General features: G+C 37.8%; 1 protein-coding gene across 1 annotated transcript in view; it reads right to left on the bottom strand.

The window, feature by feature from the left end:
* The window catches only part of LOC139740995 (high affinity choline transporter 1-like), a 35,442-nt gene extending 28,906 nt beyond the window's left edge, over nt 1-6,536 (bottom strand). Inside the window, exon 1 of the mRNA XM_071651586.1 lies at nt 6,366-6,536. Coding sequence (XP_071507687.1) covers nt 6,366-6,531 — 166 coding nt within the window. The 5' untranslated portion in view covers nt 6,532-6,536. The remainder of the gene's footprint in view (nt 1-6,365) is intronic.
* Between the last annotated feature and the right edge of the window lie 7,061 nt (nt 6,537-13,597).

Genomic DNA, 13,597 nt, shown 5'->3' on the forward strand with positions numbered 1-13,597 from the left:
GGTACACCCCAAAGCACTTTGCCAATAACTGATGCAATCTTCAAGGTCGGCATCGATTTGTTCACAGACTGCAGTTATGTTCCTGGAGGTTATACATACATGTCAAGCTTCCGAAGCGTTGAGTTGCAATTCACAATCAACAAGTTTATTCGTTTGTTTTACAATACATGTACTAAGAATTAGTTCTGAATACAGTAGAAAGACGGCAATTCTTGAAAGTAGGCTAAGAATTACATGTGACTGAAAAGTAATTGTTAAATGCAATTTTTTTCTCTCCAAAATGAGTTATGTGTCATTTCCTGCAAATACAAACTTTACTGTGTGTATAGCTGAGAGAATTCCATTCACGTCTTCGTGTACAGGCCAGTGACTCCCAGGTATCTTGCATTTAACTCAGTATGGTGTCGTATAGCAATAACATGGCAATATTTAAAGGGGAAATCCAGTCCAAATACAAGTTAGTCTGAGAAAGAATAAAATATTAAGAGTTCATTGGTAAAATTTTGATCGAAATCGGATGTAAAATAAGGAAGTTATGACATTTTGAAGTTTCGCTAATTTTTGAGGAAACAGTTCTTGAATGGTTGATATGAATATGCAAATGGCAACGTGGGCATGTCATTCCCTCACAACTTACTTAATTTCAAGTTTTTCATTCAAACGCAATTATTCCCGAGGCTCAAGTCCTGATATATCTAACTGATCACTTTTCTGTTATTCAACCAGCAATACCATAATGTTTCACATTTCATTAACATAAACATTGAATTTCATCATTTTTTTTTTGGGGGGGGGGGTACACGATCAATGGAAAATTGTTATGGCATGGTCAACTCACTCATTTGCATATTCATATCCACTTTTAACTGCTTTGCAGAAATTAGCAAATCTTCACAGTTTGATAACTTATTTTTCATCCGATTTCATTCAAATTTTTACTGTTAAACTGGTAAGGTTTTACTCTTTTTTATCAGACTTATTTATTGGACTCGAATTCCCCTTTAAAGGATTTTAACTTATTATTCATGAGATATTGCCCAAGCTTTGACTGATGTTTTGATAACTTGCATTCAGAGAATTGCCTTTAACTCTTGTAGCCAAAATGTTTCTGAAAGCTAACCCAGGTCTTCCCTGGTATTATGCGATGTAAGTGTGCTGATGATTTGGTACATACTGGGTAAATTCTATATAATGTTATGCGTTTATCTTATTCCATGCAAAAAAGTGGAAACAATCCACTATACATTAATAAATACATGGGAATTAACATGCATGATGATATGTCTCATTTAAACACGTAGAAATTAGCATGTATGAATGTATGATGTGTAAACATGTCTCATATAAACACGTGGGAATTACCATGTATGATGTGTAAACATGTCTCATATTATAAACACTCAGCATGTATAAGGTGTAAACATGTATCATATAAACACTGAGAAATTACGATGTTTAATATGTAAACATGTCACATGTTTAGTGTATGCAATTTTGTGATCGATCTAAAAATCAGACATGTGTTCTGAGAATAAACACTAAAATGGCAAATAAACATGTCGCAGTGTTTTTAATCTGTCACAGCGAATAAACATGTCGCAGTGTTTACATCGTAAACAGTGCGTCATGTTTATTTTTTGGTTCAGTGTTAGATCTTAAACATTGTGGGTGTTTATGTGACTGTGCAGTGTTTAGTATTTAAACACTGTGAGTGATTACGGTGTAAACGTTTGGTGTTTAGGCTATAAACACAGCAGGTGTTTAGTTTTTAAACATCAGAACCGTTTAAAACATAAACATGTGTGTGTGATAAACACCTAGGGTGTGCTGAAAATAAACACAGCATGTGTTTAGTTCATAAACATGTTTAATATATAAACACGTCGCAGTGTTTTTAAACTGTCACAGAAAAGTGTTTAGTTAGGTGTTTAGAAACTAAACAATTTTTTTTACAGTGTAGAAACTTGAATTAAAATGTTCTGTACACGCAACTTTTACACTCTGTTTTTACAAAAAGTCCTTACCGTGATACCCCGTCCAACACCCTCGCCGAGGATCTCACACCGTCACATGATGTACCCCCGTATGTTATAATCGTAGTCCGTCGCACTATTTTTTCGCCATGTTTAATTCCCTAGAAATTTGCTATTAAATGCTCTATAAACGCGACTTTTGTACTCTGTTTTTACAACAAGTCCCTACCGTGGGAGTGGGGTATCCCCCTCCCATACCATCCCCCTGCTCGGTCGCTTCGCTCCCTCGCCGAGGATCTCACACCGTCACATAGATGTACCCCAGTATGTTATACAGTATGTTATAATCATAGTCCTTCGCACTGTTTTTTTTTTCACTATGTTTAATTTCCTAGAAATGTGCCTTTAAATGCTCTATAAGCGCGACTTTTGCACTCTGTTTTTTGATAAAAAGTCCCTACCGTGGGTGGGGGGTATCCCCCCCCCCATACCCTCCCCCTGCTCGGTCGCTTCGCTCCCTCGCCGAGGATCTCACACCGTCACATAGATGTACCCCAGTATGTTATAATCATAGTCCTTCGCACTATTTTTTTTTCCACTATGTGTAATTTCCTTGAAGTTTGCCCTTAAATGCTCTATAAATGTACGTTTGTACTCTGTTTTTACAAATAGTCCCTACCGTGGGAGGGGGGTATCCCCCTCCCATGTACCGTCCCCCTGCTCGGTCGCTTCGCTCCCTCGCCGAGGATTTCATACCGTCACATAGAAATGTACCCCTGTATGATATAATCATAGTCCTTCGCACCAATTTTTTTTCACTATGTTTAATTTCCTAGAAATTTGCTTTTAAATGCTCTATAAGCGCGACTTTTGTACTCTGTTTTTATAAAAAGTCCCTACCATGGGAGGGAGGTATCCCCCTCCCATACCCTCCCCCTGCTCGGTCGCTTCGCTCCCTCGCCGAGAATCTCACACCGTCACATAGATGTACCCCCGTATGTTATGATCATAGTCCTTCGCACTAAATTTTTTCCACTATGTGTAATTTCCTAGAAATTTGCCCTTAAATGCTCTATAAATGCGCTTTGTGTACTCTGTTTTTACAAAAAGTCCCTACCGCCGTACCCCCGCTCGGTCGCTTCGCTCTCTTGCTGAGGATTTCACACCGTCACATAATGTGCCCCCGTCGAGATTTTGCCCCCCCCCCCCTCAAAAAACAAACAAACAAACAAACAAACAAACAAACAAACAAACAACAACAACACAACAACAACAACAACAAAAACAAAAGCGTTCCGGCGCGCTTTATGTTAGGGGTCATATTTACCACTCTCTTGACAAAGATTTGATTAAGGACAATCTGCATGGTAATTAGTCACCTGCATGCAGGGTTCGGCCTCAAATGTTTGTTGTTGCTGTATAACAAATGACGCTGAGTAGATCCCTACGAAATCACAAGCGGCAACAAAGCAAGCGCTCCAAACTACACAGCAGCCCGGCAGGTCGGGGACGTGAACCACTGTGCCATCTTATTCCTAGAAATTTAAATACATCAATTCATTCGACAGGGCTATTTTAATTTATGCCATCATTATGGTAAAGGTATATCTCGTTCCAAATTATGGACAGGAAACCATAAAATAGTTACAACTGGCTTCAAGCAGCCAAAGGACTATTGCAGTGCAATGCACAAACCTTAAAGGACAATAATTATCATTCTTGATGAGTTATAAGTTGTCAGAAAAATAACATTTGATAAGCCCAACAGTGTAAATTAATTGATTAGTGTCGAATGAAAAGAAGGGAAATTGTGAGCTTCGCTGATTTTCACAAGTCTATATAATTGGTAATATCATCACTTGACAACTTGCCATATTATTGTTACTTCGTAAAACTTTGCCATTTCCATGGGGGGGGGGGGGGGGTGTTTGTTCAACATCAATAACCCCCCCCCCCCCTCCCAATCTGTAAATCTAACACCTCTGCCTCATCATTAATTTAAAGTTATTCAGCCAGGTTCACACTCTGCTATAGGGCAGAAAGTGAATTGTGCATGGTCAATGGATAACTGGTGGAAAGCAAATGTAAACATAATCATGGTGGATTGTCAAGAGTGTCCGACAAGGTCCGTAGGAGGAAGATGATTAGCGGGACACTGTGCGCGGCAAACTGAACTGTACAAGTTCAAGTTCAATTTATTTTAATGTCAAGTTTCAGGCCTTTTGTGTACAAAGTGGGATGGACGTGAGACAACGCGGTGAGACGGGATAGGCAAAATGTGAGAAATCATGACTGCCGTGGATGCCGTGTCAGATCTTTTAACTATCAAAAAATTTACCGCGGCATGCGGTCCCGATGCTAATGAAGAACCTTGCCTTAAAGTCCCTATAATAACCCAACAAACACAAATTGTGGACGTACTCCTTGCGAGCAGCTTACGAACGTCTCATGAAGGTTATGTGTCGTTTGTATGAACGCCGAATTTTCGTTCGAGGCTATTTTCCGAACGCCATAAAAGTCTTCTGTGAACAACTTGAGGCGTTCTTACGATCATCTCAAGAATTTGAGGCTTCTAAAATTGTCTCGCGACCCCACGAAGTCTATCAAAAATCTTGCGTGCTTCTTACGTTGTTCTTACGACGTTCGTAGGGCCACCTAACGAAACGACGGTTTCGTACGATGTGGAAAGATATCTTGGAGAAGGCCATCGACCAGGCTGCGAACTTAACGAACGGTTTAAGAAAGGTCTTCGAACGCTGGTTTAGTACGGCCTTCTTAAGAAGATATTACGAAATGGCCTGAAAATCGTTCTTATGGCGTTCGAAACAGTTCGTAAAGGCATTTGTTACCGAACCTTAAGCAAGATATAATAGATCGATTTGGAGGTGCAGCTATGTTTATGGAACCGGAGGTAGCATTATTGGCCTATCAAAAGCTAATAGATGCCCTCGAATTAGTAGTATAGTAGGAGTAATTATAATACTGCAGTATGTATCGAGTACAATATGTCTAGTAATGCACTCTCCATGGTATTGGTTTGATTGGTTTTGGTTATGGTTATGGTTATGGTTATGGAATTGGTTTGATTCAGCGGGCGAACTCGGTAACATCATCGTAAGATCGTGTCTTCAATCTCCTTATTCTGTCTATTAAATCTAAAGATATGTCGATGACAGGAGTTTGGAAAGAAATCAAATCTCAGTGCCTGAGCTGCACCTCTATTGAAACGTTGGGATATGATGACAAGTTTGCGATCAAGGCTGATTGATTGATTATTATTAGTATTATTATTATTATTATTATTTATCTATTTATTTATTTATCTTTTATTTATTTTTTTTATTTTTTTTATTTTTTTTATTTTTTTTGGGGGAGGGGCAATATCTCTTTCCCCGTGTATTTAAAGTATAATACATGTACCTACGTCACTTCAACCTACAACCCTTTCCTTGTTCCATAGGCTTCACCTCATGAATCCCTTCTATTCTCTTAACACCTGTCACTTACGAACGGTTAAGTTAAAAAGAGAAACAAAGAAGTGTGTATCGTCGCTTTCACGATAATAATCATTTACGCAAGTAGACACAAGTATATGATTCATACGAAGTCGTAAATGGAATCTACATTGTCTGACAATAAACAAAGGTTAACACAGAATTCTTGACAATAATTTCAACAAAGATGCAACAAGACGTTGGCGATGCTGACATCGGATTAAGAATCCCAATCGGCAATAGTGCATCGATTGTATTGGTCTGGCAATTAGTCTTCGAGCAAATTAGTAATGTAACTTCTTTCATTTATACCATTATATACAAACTAAGAAATAAATGATGCAGCATGGGTTATACTCCGGGGTTGCTGTATTGCTAATACCATCATTTTTCATATCAGTGCATAATTTCTTACGATCAAGTTAGAGGGGCAAAATATCATAGAACCTAACATTAGCGATATGTTACCAAATGTAACACACACTTAGGCCTGTTTGGAAGTGTGAAAATTCCTGCCTCCTCCTCCCCCCCCCCCCCCCCGCCCTGCTGCGCATGGCCGTGTACTTACCATTAATTTATGAAGTCAACAACGAGCATGGACTTCAACGTCGAACTGATTGCTCGCTCACTAACATCCCACTTCACATCTTCTCATTCTATCAGTACGCTCCCACATCAACATCCCTGCATGTTATTCTAGCAGCGCATGTTAACTCTTAAAACAATATCTCAGCGCAAAAGGGGTATCCTGGCCATGTTTTATGAAGAATTATGATTGGTTATAATAGCTAACTTCCATGGTAAGTCTATGGTAGCCTATGTGGCAAGGAAATCTATAATCGATTATATCTTTTGATAAAACGGGCCCTGGTAATATGAACAGTTAGGGAGAACCTACCTATGAGCGTAAAGAGACCCACGACCCAGCCGAAGTTGCGGTCTGCTACCATCGTCCGCTCCGAGTTACTGCTACCCCTGGTCTTCCGCGAGGCCCACAGACCGATGCCGAGGATGAGGAGATAGAACACCACCATACCGGCGATTCCGCCCCAATTAACAGCCATTCTGATAACTCTGTCAGTATTCAACGAATATGCGAGTTTGGGGTGTCTTTTCCTGTGAGAAAACACACAGACAGCCAGACAGGGGGGGGGGGGGTACGGTATGGTCGAGAACAAAATAGAGTTTCAGTCAACAGAGAGAAAAGAACAGAAAGAGATAGAGAGGGGAAGAGATCAGAAGATAAATTAATCTATTAGTTGTAAAACTCTTCCTTACAAGATAAAGACATTTTCAAACTAATCCTAATCCTGAACCTAATCCTAGTCCTAACCCTAACCCAAACTCCTAACACTAAACTTATTCCTAACCCTAATCTTTACTCATATCTTACCACTAACCAGTATTTAGCCGGGGGGTAATTGCCCTCTTGGGGTAATTGCCCTGTTACGCTCTGAACATGTCGTACTCATGTCCATTGTTTAGTGTCGCTGTAAGCAAACACTCACATACACATAACTGGATCCTGTGTAAAGTTCAAGTTTTGTACGGGGGGTTACACTTTGACAAAAGTCTGAAATCTAACTTTAAGTTAAATCATTGATTTACTGAAACCGATCTATGCTTTCATATTAAAATCATCTCCAAAAAAATTGTACATTATTCAGCTATTACTCGTATCAATGACAGTGTTTGAAACACCTTGGAGCAAATGTCATGCTGTGTTCACACTTCGTTGGAAATGAAATAAATGAAAGGAATGAAATGAAATTAGAGAGAGGGGGTGACAGAGGGGAGGGAGGGGTGAAGGAAGAAGGACAAGACCCAAAGATTACTATTATATAGAATTTAAAGGACAGATACGAGAAACGGAGTTTCAGTGATACCTATCCAGGCCAGGAAAACGGAGTAGTATCATATTCAGACATAATGAAACGCTGCAAATGGTACAGTGAGAATGTCAGGGTTATGAAGGAGCAGGTCCTTAATTTCAATCTAATTCCATATTTTCACATAACGTACGTAATAGCAGCACACGGTATACAATACAATAACATTGATTAACAATGAAAATTTCATCTTAATTTAATCGGTGATCAGAATAAATGAACCATACGTATATTCAACATCATTAAAATGTGATAAACATCTAAAGTAGTAGATAGTGCATGCAGCAGAAAACAAAGCTTTGTTGGAGCTTCTGTGATTCAAAATTCCTGTCAAAATTATGTATTCATGTAAGCCTTATGTACTGTATATTACTCTGCATGACTATTATTGAAATAAGATTATTTGCATTTGCATTTGAATTTGAATCTATTTGCATGTACATTAATCAAACTTATATGATGATTCCAAAGCGTAATAGATAACAAGCATTGATCGCGTCAATTCTTTCTTTTGTTTTTTATTTCGACGACTATATACTAAACGAAGTGAAGATATGGAGGATCCTAATAAAAAGTGAACTTGTATAGTTTATAGGTCCCTAATAAAATGTGGGAAAATAGTCTGACAAATTTTAGGACTTGGTAAATAACAACAGTATCTACAGTATAATGTAAAGTATAAACTTGTATAGTAAGTACTAGTATAAAGTATAGTATAAATAAATGTTACAGGCAAATTCAGATGGATAGGAAAACAATGGATCATGCAGTTTTCCAGAAACAAACCGGCAGACGACTAGATGGGATAAGCATAGAGGGGCAGCTAAATGCAAGCAAATCATTAAGTCACAGTTTTCATCTTAATGTTCTTCAATAGAATAGTTACAGGTACCGAAAGCCCAGAGCTGCAAACACAAATACCAGCTGATGCAAATATGCTACGTGGTATATGTGACTTATGAAAAAACAAAACAAGAGGAGACCGTCTAAAGGCGAAAGAAAAATGAAAATGAATCAGGGTCGAAGAAGAGACCTCAGTGGTATAATACATTAGGAATACAACACATACGTATGTATCACATGAAAGCGGATGTTGAGATCTCAGGGCAAATGTTCTTGAAAATGTGAAGTGAGGAAAAATATTTGCCTGAGGTAAAGTACCTTTCCTGTCAATCTTACATTTTTTTTTGTCATCTAAATTATCATTGTCAAATGGAATTTTAGTTATTTCTTGTCGCTTTCGTGTTCTGTGTCCATTTTAATCGGTGGAACTCGGTCCATTTCGAACTGTTTCACGTCCATTTTGTTCACCCACATTTAAATTTGGTATACAACTTTTCCTGTCAAGTTGTTGTTATTTATGGTTGATGGATATTACAATTCCCAAGTTATCTTTTACACTTTTCAAAATCTTAATGAAAGGTAGAGTAAATTGCTATCAGTACTGCTACTATTTCTCCAACATTCCCTGTAAAAAAAAAAAAAAAAAATTCTTCTAAAAAAATTTCCGCTTGTTGCTGAAGTCAACATGGTAGTATCCCATTTCAGGAAGAATGCTCGGGAACGGGTAGTAAAAAAGTAAGCATTTTACTGTTGCAACCAAAAGCTGTAATGGAAAGTTACTCTTATATAGTATCAATCATTGCCACAAATACCGTGAAGTTTAAGTTTTAAGTTTATTCTATTTCACCACGGGTCACTCACTTCAGCCAATGGCTGTTCTTCTGTGAGTCCGTGAAGTAAAAACCATACAATTACAAAATACAACACTTTATACATAGTATGGGAAACGTAAAAAAAAAAACAAACAAACAAAGAAACACTCAAAAACAAAACATACAAAATCATGCATATTACATAAAGAAAATGGAAATTAAGATACTGACAAAACCCAAAAGAAAATGATTGATGCACAATGTTCCAGTTCAATGCAAACAATTACTACGTATATAATGTATCTACCTTATCTATAAATACAATAAAGGATACACTTTGCTTTACATCATCTGATAAATTATTCCATAGTTTGGCGCCTCAATATGTTACACTACGTTTCTTGAATAAGTTCTCGGGTGAGGTACATCTAGTTTCATTATTCCTTTTCTCAATGTGAATGGCAACGACTACAATGAATCTACTTCTACGTTGAACTTACCCGCACTGCTCCCGTTGTGAGGATTGTAAGGATAAACGTGACTTTGAACAGCGATACAAATTACTTGTTTTATAACGACAGGGCAATGGTTAAAGACTTGCTCACAGAATTTACCAGATCCATTTACCCGAAGGACCTAGCAATTACTCCAGGGGACTACCGTAGTTTGAGGACCACCATGCAACCCGAAATGCAATATAAACCTGTTTACAGAAGTTTTGTAATCTTTTTATGCCAGGAAAGGAGATGGTTATTATTTACCAAAGTGAAGTCCACACGAGGTGAGAAAGGCAGTTCGCCCATTCGAAGAACTCTATGGAGACAACAGACAGGCCTATTTGTCCCAATAGAAAAAAAAAATGCATCTTATGTTTCACAATGAAAACGCTGAAATGTTTACGCGAAGTGTATTTTGAAGACTGAATATTTCTCTTCAACAATAATTCATCGGGGATATTTTTTTTTAAGGGAGAGTTACAAAGTTGAGTTACAAAAAGGTTGTGACTGTCTTAGAACGAATCAACAATAATTCATCGGGGATATTTTTCTTTTTAAGGGAGAGTTACAAAGTTGAGTTACAAAAAGGTTGTGACTGTCTTAGAACGAATCAGATAGATTTCTATATACAACGTTAATACCATCATGGTATTAGAGTATATCTTGACTACTTGGACGAAAGAGGACATGAGAGTGGAAAGTTAGGGCAGAAGTTCATTCGCTTGCTTAGAGTGCCAAAGGAGATGGAGAGAGAGAGAGAGAGAGAGGGAGAGAGAGAGGGAGAGTATTGCACGTGATGCTTTTGAAGATAACTTGCGAAGAGGCTAGGGCTAAGAGAGTAGATGCGGGGAAAGCAGAGAAAATTGGGGTTTCTCTTTCCGAATAGATCTTACATATACTCTCTAGTCTTACATAACGAAGGAGGAGAGGAAGAGAGAGGATATGTATATAGTAGCAAGGAATTATGAAAATAGCTGGGAAGAGGTGGCAAGTGAAAAAAAAAAGGATAAATGAACAGAACCTTGAGGGGAAACAAATTTTCTTTGCTTTTAATCAGTCGCAATAACTAACATATTGAAAGAGCGAGGCGGAGAAGAATGACAAGACTGTTGATTGAATAATAGTTATCTGCGTCGGCTATATAGGGCTGTTTACAACACGCCACCTAATCGCAACATTCTTACGTGCTCTTTTTCGTAACCTGCACGCTTAATTCCGAGTTCAATACGTGATGATTATAAGAGTTATCAGATCATCATTCATTAAATCAATGTCTTGTGAAAGACTATAGTAAAGTCTTGTTTGGGAGTATATAAGATATATTTCATTGTTTTTATAGTGGAATTGCTCTACGTGTTGGAATGAAAAGACAACATCCCGTGCTTCCTCGTTAATCATTCGTTTCAATGCCTCCCATAAAATGTAGCACAGCGAACTTGTGTAAATTTGACGAATGATCGTAAGATTATACGACTGTTTAAGGATGATAAGACTTGCACTGCATACATGCAAAATCTACCTGTTCTGAGCGAAATTTGGCAGTGAATTTATGTTTCAGACAGCAGGAATTCGAGCTGAACTTTGAATTTGAGAAAAGGTCAAAGATCTGGGGTATAATGTGGTGTCTGATCGTCTCGTATTTGTACTGTTGAAATCTCTCGAAAATCAACCTTCAGTAATAGATTTCGTCTGGTTTCCATTTGTATTGATATTTTTTACAGCGATGAATATAAGAAAACTCTATCCATCACGTAGTTTGAAGCAGTGTTGCAATGAAATAATCAAAATACGCAAAGCTCGTATCTATAGCAGATTAACAAATATCCAACGACAAAATAGATAATCATAACGATGCACAATTGACCAGAAGTTAATGTACCCAAATACTTACTTCATGAAATACTTAATTTTTGCAATTATTATCATCATCATTTTCACGGTTTGACAGTATGGTACGTTTTGAAAAATTACAGCAAAGATGCTTAACATTAGACATAGACGTTTATTTTTACAAGTGATCAATAGACAACTGTATTTGCTTTTGATTGCTGAGGCACTGGGTAAAGGATCTGCATGCCTCCTTAATGTATAATATCATGGCGTCTCACGGAATGTTGAACTGTACAACGAAATTTGGGTTTGATTAATCAAAAATATCTTATTGATAAAGATACGGAAAAAGTCGACACAGCAAAGAAAGCAGTTATGACCTTGTTTGTAAAAAACGTATCTTAATTCAAAAATTGTTACTAGTTCGTCTGCGAAGATCATTTGGAGGAAAGATGTTTAAAGGAAGATAAGTACGTGCCAAGGTGATGAAAATCTTCAAACGAGGTCATACATATCTCTTCTGTGGGGTCAGTATGATGCTATGATACTGTAAATGATTGGTGTGCAGGAATTAAAGGGGACCTCCGGGTAATTTTTAGACTTTTACATTTGAACAACTATAAATTAAAGAAAGATATTATTCAGAGGGGTGAAGGCTCAGGTTTGAGTTTCTTCAGTTTGTCTCCCTCTACAAATGAAAATTTGTTAAGATCGCAACTGCTGATCTGTAAATTAACAAACATGTCGGAAAATTGACCGATCCACTGACTCTCTATACGCGTGCGCATTCGCAGCCACGAGAATTCATACTCACTTCGTTTGGGTGTTCGAACTTGGGTCTAGTAATCATAGGGTAAAAATTCATATTGATTAGATGGTCCACTTTGATTGAGAAAGTAGTAGCACTTAGATTTCATTATCTGAGAAGTGTGAATATTGAAGACGTGAATGTAATGAATAGATCTGGATTGTGTGCACGCGAAGTCAAAATCACATCATACGTACAGGTACACACAGCGCTGACATCTGGCAGCGACAGCAGTACAGTATAGTATGCATGTGTACTTCCTTTATGTTGGCGGCATAAAAGTGTTTAGTATTACTTAATTTTCATTTTACATGTACATTTTACTGTACATGAGTTATACTTTGTATTATTATTGTTAGCATTTGTATCAGTGCTTCATGACACTTCACCGTCTTGTACAAATCGATTATGCTACTTTGCAATTATTTTGTATTATATTTTGGATCAAAAATTTGTCTTCCATTGATTGGTTAAAAGAGCTTCACGTGATTATAGGTATTTTGAACTATTTTAGAGTGTTGGTGTGTTTGACACTCCATGAAGTACTATTTGCAAAATGACGTCACTTTTATGACAACATTTTGCAAATAGTATATACTATTTGCAAAATGATGTCACAATCACCCTTCTTTACAATCAAGTGTACGTGGTCCATCCACGTCCGGTCCCGAATTCTAGTGTTCAGGTTTGCAGCGGCCATACGAGCGCTTGCATACATGCGACGGGCAACTCTGGCGGTGCCACGGCTGCTACGTTTTTCAATTTCCGGTCTCTCGCACTGTTGCGTATTGCAGGCGCTGCGCTGCCGCCGCAGTGCGGCTAAGCCTAACTGCGACCAACCCCAACACGCAGTGTTGCAGTGTAACTGTGTACACGGAGCGTGCCGGGGGCGGGCTAAGCCTATAATGATTTTCACTTTTTATTCAAATTTTTGATCCAAAATATAAAACAAATATACTTTGCCTAGTTTCGAGTTTCTTGTTAAAACTATGGGCCTCGGTGACTCCAAACTAGTACTATTCACTTCGGGGCTGCGCCTCTCAGTGAATAGTACTAGTTTGGAGTCACCTCTGCCCATAGTTTTAACAAGAAACTCTCAAGGCCAAGTATATTTGTATATTATTTGGATATGGAAACAAATCAATGAAATTCAGTGACATGAAATTTGTCAATCAGTTGCAACTGTAGATAATGTAGGTGAATTTGAATTTCTAAGTATATTATTCAGTGGGGTGTTTTGCGATTCATTTTCCTCAACAGGAAGTGATGTAGCAACATCTGTAAAGTGGTAATTTAACTCCCCAAGCTGTCCTATTTTCTCATTATAACCAAAAAAATACAAGAACTAGAAAGTCGATTAATGAGAATAAACCTAATCCATATACGCAGTTCGAAAATATATAGTAGCTGTTGAGTTTACGCATACTCTTGAGAGACCACAATATAGTGAG

Source organism: Diadema antillarum, unplaced genomic scaffold (genome assembly GCF_040938485.1).
Source record: "Diadema antillarum isolate AM-2024a unplaced genomic scaffold, OU_Dant_1.0 seq00000894_RagTag, whole genome shotgun sequence".
Classification (NCBI taxonomy): Eukaryota; Metazoa; Echinodermata; class Echinoidea; order Diadematoida; family Diadematidae; genus Diadema; species Diadema antillarum.